Source organism: Emydura macquarii, unplaced genomic scaffold (assembly GCF_026122565.2).
Source record: "Emydura macquarii macquarii isolate MOO-44397 ecotype Brisbane River unplaced genomic scaffold, CSIRO-AGI_Emac_v2 contig_3517, whole genome shotgun sequence".
NCBI lineage: Eukaryota > Metazoa > Chordata > Testudines > Chelidae > Emydura > Emydura macquarii.
The window spans coordinates 11,457,812-11,477,652 of NW_027133654.1; the positions used below are offsets into that span (position 1 = coordinate 11,457,812).

Sequence of the window (19,841 nt, forward strand, 5' to 3'; positions counted from 1 at the left end):
TGAAATTATTTAGTTTTAAACAGACCCTTCTTTGAAAAAGTGGGGGATCCCACACACCCACATCTGGGGCTTTTCCTCAAAGGCACAACCCAATCCTTTGTGAACACTTTTAGTTTCCTCACAGTACTTCAATATGCTTAATTTATTTAGCTCTATAGACGCCTATGTAGATGCCCATCTGACCTCTGGATGCTATTGTGCAAATTACAACAGACTAGTGGTGATATAATATAAAGGACTGCCGTCCTAACTTGATATCATCAGCACATATAATGGGGCTAAAATTCAGTCCAAACTCCTCCAACTCTCAGCCCACTCCCTCCTCAAAATCCTTGTCGGGAAAAATAGGCTTTGGAGCATGGCTAACAAATTCAGGCTCTGGCAGATCCATAGGGAGTGTGTTCCAAAGTCAAGTCCCCTCCGCCCCCAGACAGCCTCCTTGATGTAGCTCTTCCTATTTGTTTGTATCAAAGGAGTTCCAGTTTAAGTAACCCCTGCTAATCTCCCTTGTTGGAGCATAGCATGAGGAGAGAGAAGTGATTCCTCAGGTAACCAGGTCCTAATGCATTTAGGGCTTTTTAGCCTAACACCAGTATCCTGGAAAACTGGTAAAATAACTTTATCTAATTAAGTTTAAAATGACAAGCTTGATGGGTGTGGTTGCCCTTACAATGTACAGTATGCTCTGTGTACTATCTGCTGGTGAATAACATAAGAGAACTCCATGTTTTTAAGACTAAACTGGCTCTTAACTAAGAGACCTATTTACAGAGATTTTTCAAGTGCAGCTAGCATTCTAGCTATGTGCACATGGACTGACTTCTTGGTGCTTCCTCTAAACTGTTCCTTCTGCACTCTGTGCTCTTCCTGCCACACTGATAGAATACCTGTGTGCCTGTGATTGATTAGACTTTTTGATATTGTTCTGTCTCAACTTTATCCCTTTTCACTCCATGCTACAGGGCTGTTTGAGCTCCTTGTCTATTTCTGGGTTTTCTGAGGGGCAAATGAAGTGTTTAAAATGCTTGTAAATGCACTATTTTTTATTATCAGTATTTCAATAAATCTTCTCCTTTCCTCCCCCCAAATTAAAACTGTTGGCCCTAGTCCTCCAAACACTTACATAAGTGCTTACCTATAAGTATGTGAATAGTCTCATTTGTTTCTACAGGAGGCTAAAAGTTAAGCATGTGCATAACTGCTTGTAGGATCAGAACCTTGTAGGGGATTGTGGGAGAGTATATGGCATGTCAGTTCCTGAGGCAGTGAGAGGGGAAGAAATAACAGCAGCTGTTGCAGGGGAATACAGAGAAGAGGAGAGAGAAGTTGATTACAGGTTTAACTGGTTTTGCAGCTGTAACTTGTTTGAAGTGAAATGCCTACCACTTAAAAACAGAGATGGATGCTTTAGGATGGTGGTATTGATTTGAAAGCATTTCCCACCTGTTACATTTTTGTCCTCACCCATTGTATATAATGGGTAAAAGGACATAGTTTTGTTTAATTGATGAGATCCCAATTCTGCACCGTTGTGTGCTGTCAGATAGCTCTGATATCAAAAAGGCTCAACTAGTCAATCTGAATAAAGCTTTGAACAATCACTGTTCCCAGTCTGACTCTTGTAAGTAGTGGGTTATGCCAGCTTCTAAGGGTGTAACTGGAAGGTCCTGGTGGTAGAAAGTGTGCTTTGAGAGTGACTGTGGTAAGACATGGCACCTACAACCTCTCCTCCATTGAGGAACTCACAAAGTGGACAGCATTGGTCAAGGATATGGCTTGAGCAGGGTAGCTGGGGATATAGCAGTTTAGCCCCAGTTCAGCTAGTGCATAAAGCTAAGCACATGCTTAAGCACCGTGTTGAATCAGCACCACAGCTACCCTGAGCAGCTTTCATCAGCAAGGCTCCCATTCACCTGTGGTCACAACTTAGAGTTGCACTCTCCTGGAAAAACTGTGAAGGGGGGAGGACAGTGGTGCACAAAACTTGCATCGCCCCACGACAATGAATCAAGCCCAGTATTTACAAATTATATAAATATCTCTGTGCATGTTTGTAATATCTTTGTGTAGTCTTCTCTTTTACCCATTCAAAGAAAAAACTTCTCTAATTCGTTTAAGAAAGAAATGTAAATGAGAAGCTTTTTTATTGTACTTGACTGAGTCATACAAAACGCACACAGTTAACAGGTGTAGGGGAGCGAACTGCACATAGCAGGCATAGCTGGATGTCTTTCGAGTCCCAGATACTGAACTAGTTACTTCTGTGGCATGGGCCTTGAAGGATCAGTCAAATGTTAAGCTGCAGTACATTTTTGCTTTCCCGTACATTTCTTTTCCCTGCAGATAAGAATCTATTGTAACTTTGCAATTATTTTAAAAAGATAGGTGCAGCCTGGAGGCTCATTGTCTTTTTTTCCTCCTCTGTGCTGATGAACAGAGCTAGGCTTCAGCTGAAGCCAGAGCTGCCGTGTCTATCCACCTGATTTGAGTCAAAGATTAGAATCCACCCTAGCCCTTGCCTTTTAATCTGTTGCTGTGTTGGGGCTGCTGTGTGGTGACGTGCTGTGCTAAGCTGGTTGCAACAAGATAATAGGAAAGATGAGAGGTGTCTGTCCCTTGCAGAATGGTTCAAGTACTTGTAGAATCTGATCCACGTCACGTTTTTCAGTGCTGAAAAAAATGATAAAGCTGTCTCACAAGAAACTACAAAAATTGTTCCTTAAAAAGGTAAGGTTCTTCTCTGCTTTGTTTTGAACCAGATTGATGACAAAGTTTGATAATTGCATTGTTCTGATGCACTCACTCTTAGGGGGCATAGCTGTCCTCAGTCTGAGTTGCATTGCCCTTCTGTTTCACTAATGTAGTTCGTTTTTGTTTGTGGTTTTAATGCTTTATGTTGTGTCCCAAACTGTATCTAAAGTGCAGAATGCTGCATAGTTTTAAGTCAAGTATAGTCACTGTTTATAGGCTCTCTCATCCTTTCATGTTATCTTGTCTTTTTTCTACCCTTATTGCACTGTCTCAGAAGCAGTATGCATTCCAATCTATCAAGTTAAATTCTAATGTTCTCTGGTAGTTTCAAACAGCGTGGGAGATCTCCTCCTAGCAAGCAGAGAAGGTTGTACCTCTCACCGACTACTGCTCAGTTTAAAAAGATTATTAAAAGGAAGGAGCGGGTGTTAACTCTGTTACTGAAAGCAGAAAAGCCCATATTTTAGAGTTGCACCATAAATCCAGATATGCTCATGCAATTAGTGCAGTTCCACTGGATGCAACTGAGAGAATTTGGCATATTACTTTGAGGGTTCAAATCTAACTCTGTCTAAAATTCTCTGGTGAATTTGCCCCAGTCACAGTTGTGTGTCTATTAAATACTGCATTTGGCAGTACTTAAAGTGAACTGAAAAGTTTGGGGTGGGACTCTATTATAATCTGGGAGTAGCAGCTTTGGTAAAACAGTGCTTAAAGTGTGTGTCTCAGCAACCTGGCTCAATTTCCCCTCTCCTGGGGTCTGTGACTCCTTGCAGCCACTCCACTTTAAGCACTGATACTTGATATTTAGGTATTGTGCTGACTGGCCTTCTTAAATGTCTAGTTAGACAGTTGTGCTATCTGAAGGGCCTCTTTTTTTCAAAGTTTTAGCATTTATTCCATGTTTTATAAATGTACAATCACTGACTTCCCCCCACATCTTCATATACTTGCAGTTTATTAGTGATACATGTGAAGCACAGTCTGTTAATTCAGCATGACTCTCAATTTCAGTGTATTGTAATTTCACATTTTCTATAGTGTATTATTGTTTCACATTCACAGAATTTCCCATTGATTTCCATAATATATGTTTTTGCTAATCAAAACAGCCATTTTGATTATATTCTTGTTGGAACAAAATGAAACAACACATTTTAAAAATATTGTCTATTAATGTGTCATATTCACAATCTGATTTAACCCATTCATTGCTGAAGATGAGTATACTCTTGTTCTGAAGGAATTCTGCAATGTTTAACGTTAGTATCATTCACCTCTGTGTAACTGTCCTTTTGAGATTCTCTAGGAAAAGTGAACAGTATACGGCCAAGAACATGTACTTTTTATAGTCATGAAGGCTGTGCGTGAATCTGATTGCATTATCAGAAAATTCCACCCTGAATGTAATCAAATTGTTGATTTGTATGTTTGTATAGCGCTCCAAGTCTCAAGAGAATTATTAAGATTAAAAATATGAGGAGGAAAGGTGAATTATGCATCCTTGAAATTCTCATTTAGTGTACTTTCAGGAAATGCATCCTTATGTCAGGGTATCTCACTGCTGAGCTACTGTTCTGAATTGATAAAGTGAAGGTGGGTGTAACCCAGAAGGAACTGAGCATAATTCAGCCTGGAAAAAGCAGGGCATTGATAGCATTTGGTGTCCCATAGCAACCTGCTTTCTCATGAACAAGTACATCTACATGGTACCACACAATCAAGACAATAGGCAGAATTGTCACCCGCCCATGTTTATTGTTCATGTTGCTTATCAGAGTTACTTGGATGGAGGGGGTAAAGAATGAACTTTTTCAATAAAATACTTTCTATTTATAGTAATAAGCCTAGAAAACATTTGAATTACCTATAAAACTTGGAGGAGGAGGAATCAGTATATAGAGACCTTTTTTGTAGGTTCCAGGAAAATGACTGCAAAACAAAAGATTAAATTATGCCCTTGGATACACATGCACACCTCCAGAGTGAAGTCATTATACCTGCATATTTAGGTCATAATTTGATTTGAAATGACACAAATTTGGATTTTTATGGTCTGATGGACAAATCACAGCATTAAGTGTCAGCAGGTCGGGGTCGTATTCTTGACTATGCCACTGACTTCCTCTGTGATTACTAAAGCTGATTGAAATTTCAATAAAACTTCATGAAAAATTGTGGATGTTTTTCAGCCAGCTCTAATGAGCACCCTTTAGTGGTTAGTCTCCGAGAAGGATATAACCTCCAATACTATGACACCTCTAAGTGACAGCCAGGGATAACTAATGGAGATTTTACTTTAGCTTTAATGGTAGAGATCTGTGCTTTTTGGAGTGCATGGTTTCAAAAATTGGTTTCTTCTGCCATGAGTGGAGTCAGATCGTGACTGTTGACTTTGTGCATGGCCACGGATTTGTCACAGTGCCTGTATTATGGAGCAGATTTTTAAAGGGACCTTCACCTGGCCTCCAATTTTTGTGATGCAATTTTGCACCTGCAGTAAATTGCAACTAGTGTACACCTAACTACAGACAAATAGGCTAGTGTTTAGACTTGTGGATGCAGTTAGGTAGCTAGAGGTATAAATGCTAGTAATTTTGAATACAAAAGAGGGTCTACAAAATTAGCTGTAGATTTAAAAAAAAAAAAAAAAAATCAGGCCATATATTACTGCATTTTTTCTGAAAAATAGCAAGTATAACAATGATGTGAAAGATACCCACAGAAATGGAAGTCTCTTTCAGGGACTGGTCCTTTAAACATTTACTCACACGGCTAGTCCCAGTGGTCTCAATGGAGCTATTAATATGAATAAGGATGGTTCGTAGATTCATAGACTGTAAGGCCAGAAGGGACCATCATAATTATCTAGTCTGACATCCTGTACCTTGCAGGACACAGAAACTGACCCACCCACTCGTATAATAGGGCCCATAACCTCTGAGTTACTGAAGTCCTCAAATATCAGTTTAAAGACTTCAAATTACCGAGAATCCACCATTTACTCTAATTCAAACCAGCAAGTGACCTGTGCCCAAGACTACAGAGCCAATTGTTAAAGTGTGGTTCTGCTCTGAATGTGGAAAGAGAAATGGCATTGTAGAGGGTCCATCTTTGTGTCTCAATGATCCTATGACAAAATTGTTTAGTTTACTAGTAAACTGATGGGTTTGTTTCTTCTAATTACCCAGCTCCATAAGCTCAGGCTACTCTGATAGTCAAGTGTTATTCTCTTTCCCTCTCCCCGCATCCCAGTGTCATAACCATTAATAAAGGTTCTGCAGGCCAAAATCACCTCCATGACATCTGTGCAACCCCATGGCAAACAGTGGAGTTCCACAGGTGCGTCTTATTCAAAATTAGTAAACAATTCTTTTGATGAACAACAAGATTAATAGCCTCTGGCATCCCTCTCTCTTAGGTGGCTCGGCTTTACAGCACTAACAGGAATAAAAAGAAATACACATTATCTTTTGTCACTAAATTCAGCAGTTAAGAGGGATGTGCAAAAGGAACTGATCTTTTAATTGGATACTGTTGTTACATAGTCACTTTTCAAAGAAGAACCACACTTTAACAATGGACAAATACTTTAAAGACATTTTGGAGTATAATGCTTTTCCTCTAATATTATCATTGTTGCAATTCAGTGTTTCTTCTGAAAGTTTATCTAAAAAACACAACAGAAATGGTAGGTTCTACAGGCTTTTCAACTAGAGGACTGTATGAAAGTTGGCATGCATTAAAAAAAGCAAACTTACATAAGCTACTTAATATAAGTTATGGGTATAAAAGTCATTGTTTGTAGTAAACTGTGATTTAATAATTGAGTCAGTAGGAAAATAAAAAGCTAGCAGAGCATATTTTAACTTGAGTGGCATGTGGGAGGAAAAAATATATTCTCTTAAAAACAGCTAATGTAGAGTATCACTGTGTTCTGAATGGGATGCAACCTTTGTTAATAAGGACAAGCACTTCAGCAAAAATGTAAATGAAGACTTTTGTGGCCATCGTCCCTTTACATAAATGTAAAATAGTGTTTAACATGAATGTAAAATAGTGCTGCAATAGTTATTGTATGATTTGTGAAAAAGCGTATAAATCTCAGCAGTATTAACAGGGAGGATCCTGACTTTTTTTTTCCAGTGAAGAGAATGATGACTTGGTAATGACTACAATATTGGCAGATTATAGCTCTGTGATAGCTTGTAAGAAATGTCTGTCTCATCCTGATCACCACCACCAATGAAAGTTTCTGTCCTTAAAGAACATATGGTTGAGTCATTTATCCAAAGGAAAGAAGAATGAAAAGCTACATGAATCTGAAGGTGTAAAGATCTGTTAGATGTCTTTGGGTACATTCGTTCATATGCGAGTCATATACATGGGCAAGGTATTTCTTTAATCTTTACAATGATTCTCACTGTTCTTCATATACGGCGTAAAAACAGAATTTACCTGTTTCTAACAGTGATGATTTTTCTTTATGGCATATGCATGCTTGTTTTCTATTGCAAGGTTGCTTGTGAATTCTAAGCTGCTTATGCAGCATGTTGTGTGCTAGCTGTTTGCCCTCTTCCACCACAGAGGTGGTGCATTTCAGTGATGCTATAGATCTAGTTTGTGTATGAGTTTGGAATTCATCAGGATGAAATGTCAGAGGTTGGTATCAGCATTTGTGGATGGTGCCATTTTTTTCACCTGCATTTTCAATGCAACAAATTCCCATCTGTTGTGATGACATCACAGTGTTGGACGGAAGATTATGGGGAATGTAGTGATATGGAACTGACTCCTTTTATTGGATGAATATACCTTGGTTTTTTTAAGCTGGGGGAATAGTCAAGTCCTCTGCCTGCTGTGTGATATGCAGAATCCCAAGCTGCTCATGACATACTTTTAGTGCATAGTTATCAACTTAAAAAAAAAATTGCCAGAGACAGTTGTCGAAATAAGCTAGGTGTCTTTGACACTTCTTAGGTATTGGGACACTGCAGGATTTTGTGTGCATTCTAATAAATATTAGTGCAACCCATTGGTCAGTTTGTGTTCCGCATCCTCCTCTGTGCCTGATCCACGGAGGATGTGAGTCTGTTACAGTTCTCAGCTACAAAGCCTGGCTTTTTATACTCATGCTTCTAGCTCTGGAGGTCTCTGGTTTAATTCCTGTTGGTCAAGATGGCAGCTGCCATAGAAGCATGTTTGGCATACAGTGTCTACTAATGGTAACCACCTACATTAACAGTCAGTAAATATTCCTATCCTCATCTTACTGTTGTGGAAAATAAGACAGAAAGGTTAGTAACTTGACTATGCCATCAGGGAGATTAATGTGATGCCAGCTCCTGTGGCAAGGAGTCAGCAAAGCTCCTGGCAGCCTACTGGGAAAGTTTATTTGTCCCCATCATCTGGAGTCTGGGCTGCACTATCTCTACAGCCAGGAATTGGTCTGGGATTCTCCTCACTTGAGGGAACTTTCAAACAGAGGAGATTGTTTGTTTTATTTACATTTTCGAGGGTACCTTTGCAAGGAAAGCAGCTGAAAATCTTATTTAAAAAGAAATGTAGATTATCCCTAATGTTTCTAGATTCCCAAAAATCAACAGTGGGTGAAGGTCAGGCATGTCCGTAGGGCCAGCTCTGTGCAAGACATTGTATATGTATAAAATCCTAAAAAATCAACAACATTTGAAAGTGGTGTTTGTTTCCTGGGGGTAGGGTAGAGCATAATGAATTACATGGAATTGCAAACAGGGATTTAAAAATTAGGTCTAATGTCGAGACCTACCAACTTCAATAGCATCCCCTTCCACTCTTGCCAAAGACTTGTCTTCTGAAATTACATGTGTGCGCGCGTGTGTGCGTGTGTGTATTTCACTCCTTTTGTTTCAAAATTCTAGCTTGCCATGGACTCTTTGAGCTAAAGGTTTAAATTATTACTAGATGAGGAGGGCTCTGAGTTACGACAGAGAATTCTTTCCCAGGTATCTACCTGGTGGGTCTTGCCTACATGCTCAGGGTCTAACTGATCGCCATGTTTGTGGTTGGGAAGGAATTTTCCCACGGGTCAGATTGGCAGAGACTTCAGGTTTCTTTTTGCCTTCCTCTGCAGTGTAGGTCATGCATAACTTGCAGGTTTAAACTGGTGTAAATGGTGAATTCTTTTAACTTGAAGCCTTTAAACATGATTTGAGGACTTCAGTGACTCAGTCATAGGTCAGGGGTCTATTACAGGAATAGGTGGGTGAGGTTCTGTGGCCTGCAATGTGCAGGAGGTCAGACTGGATGATCACAGTAGTCCCTTCTGACCATGAAGTCTATGAGTCTATATGAGCAAAAAACCTTTGACTTGTGTTTGAGAGAAACAAGTTGCTTTTAGCCTCCAAGCAGACCAGCAGTGCTCCTAATGCGACTTTTAAAATGAAACAGAGTGGCAGTAGCTCTAGATAATTGATTTGTTTGACATGAAAACTCCCTGCATTTCCAGTATAAATTCTGAAGATAACATGGCTGATCTGTCCTTCTCAGCCCAAACAATGGATGAGGTTGATTCTTTGTTTTTTATGTGTTCCCTCCCCTTCCCCCTCTTTAAAAATAAAGAGAGAAAAACTGGCAAAGAGAGTGATGTTTCATCACTTATGAAATTGAAAGCACATTCCTACATTTTAGCCATTTCTTTGTCAACACAAAGAACAAAACAACTTCTCTCATAGCCCCACGTCTTAGGTCTGTGTATTGGAAGAGAAAATACCCCCGGGATCATAACTGCTACCAGGAGATCTCCATTTCCAGCCTGCTGCAACTGTGCCTTGTTTCTTTCTGTTAGTCCAACTTGGGCTGTGACATCTGTGGCAGTTGCCAAGCTTTCTTTGTTTTGCAGTCCATGGGCTAGCATATCTCCTGCAACCATGTCCCACTGGTGTGTTCTAAGTAGCCCTGAAAGGAATGCAGTTGAAAGCTGGACCTTGCCGTGTTTGGATATGGGTGTGCTTTCTGTGGACAGTGCTTTTGCCTCCCTTACTGAGGACGAAGGACCTCTTGAGCTATCTTCTGAAATTTGCACATCTCCAGTGGTAGGTGACTTTTGACTGAGAGGATCTCTTTAGTCTTAGCATGAAAATTCTGTAGAAAAGTGTTCAAACAGAGGATATTGTTTATGGCTGTAAGACATAAGAGATGCTTAAAAGAATTCCAAATATGAAATAGTGTGCTTGAGTGATGGCAAGCAAAACAGCTGGGGATTTGACTTTGACTGAAGTGAGATTGAACTGAATATAACTGACACATTAGCCTAGTGTGTGCATTAATTGTAAATCTTAATTTATCATCTAAATTGCATTTAAATAACTTTATTTTTATGTTTATTTAAACTAGTTACTCTTTGCTGCATCCATGTAGGGTTTTGGGTTTTTTTTTTTCCCCTCCTACCCCTCCACAACCCTGGAGAGTTATTCCTACACAGAAGTAGTAATAGCTTCCCTGGGGCACTGGGTAGTAATAAGCTCTTTGAACATTAAGCAGCAGTGTTGTTATGGCAACTAAAGGCCAAGGCCATATGCTGTGTGTGCAAAAATGCCATGTGTTACTATTACATCCAATTATTCTTGATTACAGCACACTTAGATATTGCACTGCTAGCTCTTGAAACTTGCAATAAATTGAAACAACAACATTTTGAATAAAAACTGGACAGAGAACTTCACCTCATTTTATTTTCACTTCCCAGCCAGACTCCTTCACTTGGTAACACGTTGCTTGAAACAGCGCAGGGACTAAAGTTAATGCATGATGAGCCCACTGTCTGCTTTCAGTATTTACTAAGGACTTCACTCTCAAGCTTCTATCTTTGTCCAGCTGGGAACAGTTTTTGATGCCCCTGGCATTTAGCAAACTTTTCTAGTATTCAAAAATGTCTGTGTACTTTGTGTATTTTATGCCTCTGGGAAATCCAGCAATTTTCTTTTTTTTTTTAGACAAATGGTTCATTTTCTGCAAATGTTAAGACATTATAAACTCCTTAACAATGAACCTCTTTAGGCTTTCAGATAGAAAAAACCTCAGAGGCTGACTCATGGGCACATGCCTATTTTCTATTACGCTGCTGCCCTTTGTAGCATGCCAGTTATGAATCAAAGATGCCTGAAAAGCTCCTGGATATGTATTTGATTTTTTTGAACAAAACCAAACCTGTATGTGGCTTATTGCATTGGGTATATTTTAAATCTCAAATGAGAAGAGCACAGGAGAGCTGCAGGCACCTGGGAACAACCTGAGAAGGGCATATGCTTGGGTGAAGAGTAAAAGGAATCATTGTCGTGTCCTATGATACAAACTGATTGTGGGCGTAATGGACTCTTAAAAAAGTCAGTAACTTGCACTGACAGCTCCCCGTAATACCCAGGAGCTGTGTGTGCATGTGTGTGAGATGTCTGTCTGTAGCAAAGGGTTTGGAAGATGTATACACTTTCTTTCCCTCCCTCCCTCCCCCTTCCCTTTCCACTATTGAACTTATAGTCCTTACTGTGATGGGCACATGTGAGCACTTAATATGTCTGGCCTCAGATACTTTGCAATACATGATTGCATTGTAGAGGATCTATATTGTCTGATGGGAAATACCTGATCTTTCTCTTATCAGGTCTTTGCTTTTTCCATGCCCTCTTCTGCAAGGGAAGGGCATGTGACTCTTACTTAAAGTATCCTCTTCATTTTATAAATATGAGTATTTCAACATAAAGATCTCCTCAGGTAGGTAGCCTAGTTTTCTAGTCCCTTGTGTGGTTGCTTAAGATAGGATTCAATATAATAATTCACGTATTTTTAGAAAAGTCCATTTCTCTCATAATTTAAGGCCTCGCTCTATATTCCTGGTATCAATATCAGTATCCATCCTTATTTCACACAGAAACATCATGTTAGACCCCTTATATTAAATACATCTTGTGACTGCATACACCTTGCTCTCTAATCAGCTTTTATCTCAGCAACTGCTTGTTCTTAAATCAGATAAGCAGGATGTTCTTGGATAATAACTAAGAGTAACTACCCAGCAACAAGTGGCTTAGGGGTCCCAAACATGCCTAACTCCCTCTGACTTCAGGTGCAGTTTCAGGTGCATGGTACTTCTCAGGACCAGATCAAAACATACCACACTGAAAATGGCTGACATCTGTCGATGAATGAGAACTATAACTGCCTCTTCTGCTCTTATAATTTGGCTTGGTGATCTTCCTTTGCTGGACTGCAAAATTCTCACTAGCCATTCTGGGTGGTATTTATTTGTGGGGGCTGAATCAGCCATAAACAGTGCAGTATCAACCTCTGGAAAAAGCTCATAATCCGGTACAAGATACTCCTAAATTTATTTTTCTTTGGTACCTGCAAGGGATACTAGTGATGGATTTTAAGTACAATTCTATACTCCTGTCATTACCTGGTCATATTTCTTCAATCACTTTGATTTGGGGTATCTGTTCCCTCTCTCTTCCTTTTCTTCTCCCTTCATCATCTCTAGCTAGTAACCCTGCACTCCACAGCAGTTTTATTACTGCAGAATGTCTTTGGCACTGCAACTGGATGTACCATTAGCTTCTGTTTGTTTTTTTGCCTCTAAAATTTGAGAGGGTGATAGACATCAGAAGTTTAATTTGCATTTTGGAGTGCATTCTAAAGTCAGGTTGAGACAATTGTATGCTTTCATAGGATACTAATACTTCTTTTAGAGTATTTGTCGTCAGTTGACTTTGTCTTTTCAGTGCCTTGACATCTTTCTCTACTAGCTCATTACCGATGGGCTAGAAACAGAATGCCTAGATTTCGCTTGTTGGGTGTCTATATCTGTACTGTATCTGACAGTTCTTACAACATGATGGACTAATGCCTCAATCCCTCTGCTTGTCTTTGGCCCCTAGAAAACACCCACTCTTTTCTGGTACTCACTTTTTTTTTTTTTTTTTTTTTTTAAACTCTCCAAATGTCCTTCGTGCAGTATCTGACATTTCAAGGCTCATCAATGTGATGATCACAACTTTCTAGCCTTTAAGATTGAACCTGGGGTAACAGAATTGACTGTGGAAAATGGACATATGGCTTGGACAAACATTTCAACTTTCCATCTCCCTTCAATACTTAATGCTTCTTTTCATTTATCTCTTTGGTACACTTGTCATTTCCATTGTTGATATAAGTGAAGTAATTATCGTTAGATTTCTACTTCACTTTCTGTAGATACAGTCATAGAACCTGTTGGGTAAGAGGAGAGAAGGGATACTCTTGCTGGATATACAGGATATTTAAACATAAAATCAAATTATCTTTCTGTACTCCTGAAGATGAACAGAAATGTTACTAGTTCTTTGCTAGGAGAGTCAATGTCTTAAATTTTAAAAATACATTTGATTTAAAATATATATAATTTTACAGAATATTTCTATTGGAGTGGCCACTCCAAGTTTCATTTCAGTCTTCACACTATTATGTTGCCAGTGTACTTGTGGGCTTGTCTACACTTAAAACATTGCCATAGCACAACTGCGCCACTGTGGCGCTTCAGTGAAGATATTATCTATGCCAATGGAAGAGTTTCTCCCATCGGTGGTACTTCATCTCCCCAACAGGTAGTAGCTATGACAACGGGAGAATTCTCCCGTCACCCTAGTGCTGTCTACACCAGAGGCTAGATTGGTTTAACTGCGTCGCTCAGGAGTGTGGATTTTTCACACCCCTGAGTGATGTAGTTGGGTTGACCTAACTTTAGCATAGACCAGGCCTGTGCCTGACAGCAGCAGACACTGGAATCTCTCTTATTTAGAGCAGTCTGGATACTCTGTGTTTCTGCTGATCCAGGGATTTCCACACACAGAACAATGATACAGCTGGGGGTCTTGCCATAACAACCTATCTAGTTCACCTCTTTGTGCTTGTGACATTTTATGGGGATCGTGAAACATGACTGGGAGGCAGCGTTGTCCAGGAGTTAGGGCACTGGTCTGGGACTCAAGAGATCTGAGTTCTGTTCCCTACTCTGCCACTGACCTGAAGTGTGATCTTGGGTGAGTCATTTCACGTTGGGCCAGTTTTTCCATCTGTTAAATGGGGATATTGATACTTAGCTACCTTTCTAAAGTGAGATCTATTATTGAAAAGATCTATACAAGATTGAGGTGGTATTTTTTTATATTGGTTTGACTTCTATCTCTCTTATTTCTCCCCCCTCCCCCAACCTCAATCTCTCACTTCTGGCCCAATAAAGGATCAGAGTAATGTGAGAGCAGCAGATTCTGGACCTGGGAAGGAAAGAGCATCTGCTATCACTCTGGAACAACTGCATCACCACCCTTCCGATCCCTCTGGCTAATCTTTAGGGAGAGATGACTTGAATCACAACATCTGGTCCTGAACCTTTAAAGGTTGAGGTTGCGTGGATCTGGATTTTTGATTCAGGCCCATCTCTTCATATGGAGTTGCATTACTTTTCTCTGGATTAAAGCTACTTTTGACCTTCCTTTCTAGACAGAGGGTCCTCTTCTCAAGGATGTGATGGGAGAGCAAAGGAGAAACATTCCAAAGATGTCTCTTGTTGAAATATCCTTGAATCTGTCCAGTATGTTTTTTTTTTTGCACATGATCACTCTGCCAATTCTTTGCTTCTAAAAGGCTTCTCAGCACAACAGTTCTGTTTTACCCTAGCATGTCTGTACCCATTTGTAATACATAATTGCCTTTCCCCACTGGAAGTTTCTTCTATTTGTTTGGTTTGGTGCATTTTCATGGCTCATACCTTTTCAGGGTTGGGCTGCACTCCTTCGGGGGGGAAAACCTGTCAGTGAAGACAGCTCATGCAATGTCTGGTATTTTTCATGGCTGACTTTCACAACAGTCTTCCTGATATGCCACAGCAACTTATGGAATCTTCCATCATGTTCTGCTTCAGTTTTCCTTTAGACTATGAGAGCATCTAAAAACACCTACCATTTAGCTCTCCAAAACAGTAGATTTTGTTGTGCCGCAGAGAACCACATTATGCCAAATGTAGGTCAAATGATACCCTCAAGAAAAGGAAGTTCCTTTTGAATAAGAGAGTGATCATTGTGCTTCACTTACTTGCGTTTGGTTAAAAAGCAGATGATAAGAATAAGCAATTACAGTGTACAGCACTTACCTTTGAAACACTTCACAAACAATCCTCACTTCAGCCGTGAGAAAACTGAAGCTGAGGGGTTAACGATACTGGAAAAGTTCTGTGATCAAACACTTTGCAGCTGGTACAAGGTTGTGTTAACAGTCCGCTTGGTGGTATGGTAGTGCAAACGGAGACAAGTGTACCCACATGAATTTAACAGTGAGGTTCAGTTTATCACAAATTTTATACCTAGGATGGACTGTCACTTCTCCCCTTGATTATTTTATTATACCAAACACTGCTTATGCAGTCTGTATTTAACTCTGCATTTATTCGTTATTAGTATAGGTTTTATCTTGTATACTTCCTGTATGGCCTGGGCTCTGTTCATTGGAACAAAAATGTATAGATTTTATTACTTGCACCTGTGTCTAGTTATCAGAAGTATTCATATCATAATTGCATTAGTTTAATTGGCTCTGAAAACCTTTCTTTTTAATAGTTGAATCAGTTTCTCCAAGTAAATGCATCCTTCCTCTTTTTGTAGGTCAATTTACTGTCTGCTCTTTGATTGAGTCATGCAGCAGACCACATTTAAAGCAGTGACTCAGATAGTACAAGTTGGTGACATTATTCTGTTTTCTTGAATTCCTTCTGAATGCAAGAGCAAAAAATGCTTTGTATAGGTCATGTTCTTTTGTGAAATGTAGTAGGACTCAGTCTTTTCCTCCACACTGGAGAATAGTTACTCTTGTGCACCAGGAGCACGAAAAGATTATAGCATATATCTCCAGGGTGCTTGATTCCTTGCATGGCTTATGATGGTGTTTCATCAGCTGCTTTGGGGTGATAGAGTTAAAAACAGTCTGTGAACTTGTGAAATGTTAAGGCTGTTTCTCGTTAGCTACAACTTGTTTGGCAATGAATTCATTCTTCATTGACATGGTACAAAGAATGGCACAACACGTTAAGTCTAGACAATCTATTATCCATATCCATACCTCTCTTCTTAGGCCAAGATTTTCAAAAGTGAAAACTGATCTTGGGAGACAACCATCATTTTCTTTTCTGTTCCCTCCGCTTTGAACTGTAATCAAGCCTTTTTAAGATTTCAAATAGAGCTGAGCAAAAATTAGAATGTCTGTCTCACAGGAAATTCTGATCTTTCTAAATTTTGTTTTCATTTTGAAACAGGGCAAAAAGTCTGAATATCAAAATTTTTCTCAGAAGAAAAAGAATTCAATTCAGGTATGTCAAAACATTTCATTTTGACAGTTTGGATTGAACTGAAATGTTTTGACATACCTGAATTTGAAAAGTTTCATTTTGGTATATTGAACAAAATTTACACATTGTATTTCATTCGGAATTAGTTCAACATTAAAATGAATCTGCCTGAGGTGCTGTGCTTTGCCACATTCTTCTCTATGGGCTATTGAGACTGATTAAATCTCTCAGAAAGCGTGGCAGATATGTAACTCCCATGATGCACCAGGTGGCTCAGTCAAAGGGGAGATCATGGTTCATCATGGGAGCCATAATCTGACTAAGGAGCCCAGCCCATAGGAGAGAATGGGGACATGATGCACCTGAACTACAACACTCATGAGAGTCACATCTTAGGCAGATGCAGTTTAATGTCAAACTGACCTGAAACAAAAATTTTTTTTTTTCTTGACAGAAAAAAATCTGTAAAATAAAAAAACTTCCCACTGATTGGTTACTAATGGTGGAATTCAGGAGCACCCTAGAGCTCTGTTCCTTCCATCTGGCTTTTTGGTTTCACAAATCAGATTGGGAGGAAAAATAGTGGTACTTTCCCAAGCGCCATCCACTTATGGAATCAGAATTATTAGTATTTATTATTTGTATTCCTGTAACCTAGGAACCCCCATCACACCTTTCTGTGAGGCACTGTACAAACCCAGAAAAAAGGGCGAAACTTGGTTGAAGCCAGTAGGACTATTTAGGATTTATGCAAATGAATTTACAGCTGAATTTGATCCATCAACTGTAATTTTGTGTGTGCTGGGGTAGGTCTTTTCAGAAAATTTGGTCTTGGAGTTTCTACAGTCGTCTTTAATTAACCATTTTTAGTCCGCTGCTGGACTCCATAAAGCAATTTCGACCTTGTGCCACTTCTATCCAAGCAATTACTATCTGCTCTGTCATTTCATCTTTCCATTAATTCATAGCCAACCTCTGCATTGTTCCCAATCCAGGGAACACCATTCTAAAACTTTCTCAGACTACATTTCATCTGGCTGTCTCACAGCTAACTGCCGCTTCCTTTTCTTCGCATAACTAACATCGTCTATCTTTGTCTATTGCTAAATGCATACGTTGGTTCTCCTGTCCTTCAACATGATCCCCCTGCATTGCCTGCTCGTCTCTCTTTGATATGACTTCAAGCCCTTTTCAATTTTCTTAATCAAGGTCCAAGTTTCAGCAGAATAGATGGCAAGACACAGAATGCATGGGCTGTGTAACTTCAGACAAGTGGCAACCTTCCTGTAAGAAATTATTTTAATCTACTGAATGTTACTCAGCCCAAACTAATTTCTTTCTTTCCTCATTTTCGTTACTTCCTTTGTGAAACATATGACCCAGATAAACATAATCTTCCATTTCTTCAATTGTGTAAACTTGAATTTGGTCCATCAGGTACATTTGACATGACCTTTGTCAACTTGTGATTCATGTTCAGACCTATCTTCCTGCTTGTCTCACTGAGTCCATGTAGCATAGTAATAACATACTACACATGTAATAGTTTCACATTCTGACACACCTCATCATCCCCTCAGTGCTAATGCTGACCTTTGTAAATCTGAAAGTTTAAAATTTGCAAACATTTACCCTTGAAACTCTTACCAATCCAAATCTTTGTGTTTGGAGCAACTCTTTATCGCCTACTTATAGTGCTGATATACAAGTCTCACATTTAGGAATACAAGTCATATAAAGACAGAAGTTTGCTGTGCCCTTCTAAAAATCTTCGAGGTAATTAAGAGACTTAAAAGATAAATGAACCAGAAACTCAATGATACACACACAAATTACTCAAGTGCACTAAAACCGGTTAGTCTTGAAGGTGGCATAAACCATTTACTTTGTGCGTCTCACTCAAGAAAACATGAACCCCATTCTTAGTTTGGCCTCTCAATTTAAATATAATTCTCAACTCATTGATAGTCTGTATTGCAACTCCTCTTTCAGGCTGATCTTTTCATATAAATGGAACGATGTTCCATCAAAGCATCAGAAATAAATGTGGGTTAACGTTAAGAATGTACTATAGAATTGTATAAAATCTTTATCTTCAAAATCAGTCTGAGTTGCTTTCAGTATGTCCTCTCCAGAGACACAGGATGACAAAGCATGGTGATAAAGGCCAGCAGTAGGAGGTCTGATACAAAGCTCGTTGACATCACTGGGAGTTTCTCTTGCCCATGTCCAAAGACTAGATCTCTTTGGAGGTGTGTGAAGGAAGGGGCATTTGTTTGGGGTGCTAAGATGCAAAAGTGGAACAGAAAGATGGGATTTAAAACTCTTCACCTACAGCACTTTATACAATCCTGAATTCATTTGGGGACAGACTAATTTGTAGGGAGGGTAGGTATGCATTTGATATGACAAGTCAAGCACATCCGAGGAACCTGAAAGCCATAACCAAGAGAAGAGGAAACCAAGAAGATATTTGTCAGACAGACTGAGCTGATGAAGTTAGGGTAGGGAGAAAGGAGAAAGCACTCTCTAAAAATATTTACTACCACTAATCTAAGCCCTGGTCTACACTTACCAGGCGATTTGGTGGCAGTCGATAGGAGTTACGAAAGCTATGCAGAGTAGGTTGCGTAACTCCCATCGACTGCTGTGCTTCCCTTCTGAGCGGCGTCTTCACCGCACTGCACCACTTGAGGGGGTAGGTTGAACTGCGTCAACTTCTGGATCGACTGAGCGGGTCTTCACTGATGGCTCAGTGGATCCAGATAGGTTGATCTGATGGCGGTGACTTTGCTGCCGTCAGTGTAGACATATCCTTAGATGTGCCTTCTTAATTTAATTTATTGTGATTGTAAGGCTAGATATGCTATGCAGACTTTATTTTGTTTCAATCTGATTTTTTTTTTTTTCTTCAACTTTTTAATTAAACTATTTTATTCATAGATTGGGCTGAAGAAAAGGCATGGCATGGTATGTCCTTGAAGGGAAGACAACCTTCTGACTAAAACTGGATAGAAACTGGAATTTCCATTCCATGGGAAATTGACACTTTTTTTTTTTTTTTTTGAATTTTTTTCATTCCAAATAAAAAGCTGAAATTTTCTGCAAAACAAACAAATTATTTGTTTCAGTTTTAGGACAACTGAAACATTTTGTTTCAATAAGGTAAAACAGTTTTAGTTTTGAATTTTATCATTCAGTTAATTTTTTCAACTTTTTTTATTACGAAATTAAATACAATAAAATATTTTAATACTATAAAGCAAAATGAATTGAAACAAACTCAAAATGAAACATTTCTAACTTCTTGAAATGAGAGAGTTGAAATTATTATTATTTATTTATGTTATCATAGAGCCTAGGAGCCCTCATCTTGGATCAAAACCCTATTGTGCTGGGTGCTGTACAAACACAAGACAAATATAGTCACTGCCCCCAAAGAGCTTACAATGGTTCATTGAAGCTTTTGCCGGCCAAAATTGTTTTCAAAATCAACACCTTCCTGCAAATCATTTAGATTTAGCCAAAACTGCATATTTTGATGAAAAAACTGTCCTGTTGAACATTTTTTTTTTTTTTTTTTTTTTTTTTTTTTTTACAGCTTTACTTCTGATCTCTTGTGAGGCAGTTGGAGAAAAAACAGTACCTTTCCTGGAGCAACTTGCTGAGGGCAGGTCTATACCACTGCTTAAGTTGATCTAACTTACGTTGCTCAGGGGTGTGAAAAAGACACTCCCAAGTG

At 39.2% G+C, this 19,841-nt stretch overlaps 1 protein-coding gene across 1 annotated transcript in view; it reads left to right on the plus strand.

The window, feature by feature from the left end:
- Positions 1 to 2,568: 2,568 nt before the first annotated feature.
- The window catches only part of LOC137145253 (ribosomal protein S6 kinase alpha-2), a 366,242-nt gene continuing 348,969 nt past the window's right edge, over positions 2,569 to 19,841 (plus strand). The window contains exon 1 of the mRNA XM_067535976.1: positions 2,569 to 2,727. Coding sequence (XP_067392077.1) covers positions 2,680 to 2,727 — 48 coding nt within the window. The 5' untranslated portion in view covers positions 2,569 to 2,679. The remainder of the gene's footprint in view (positions 2,728 to 19,841) is intronic.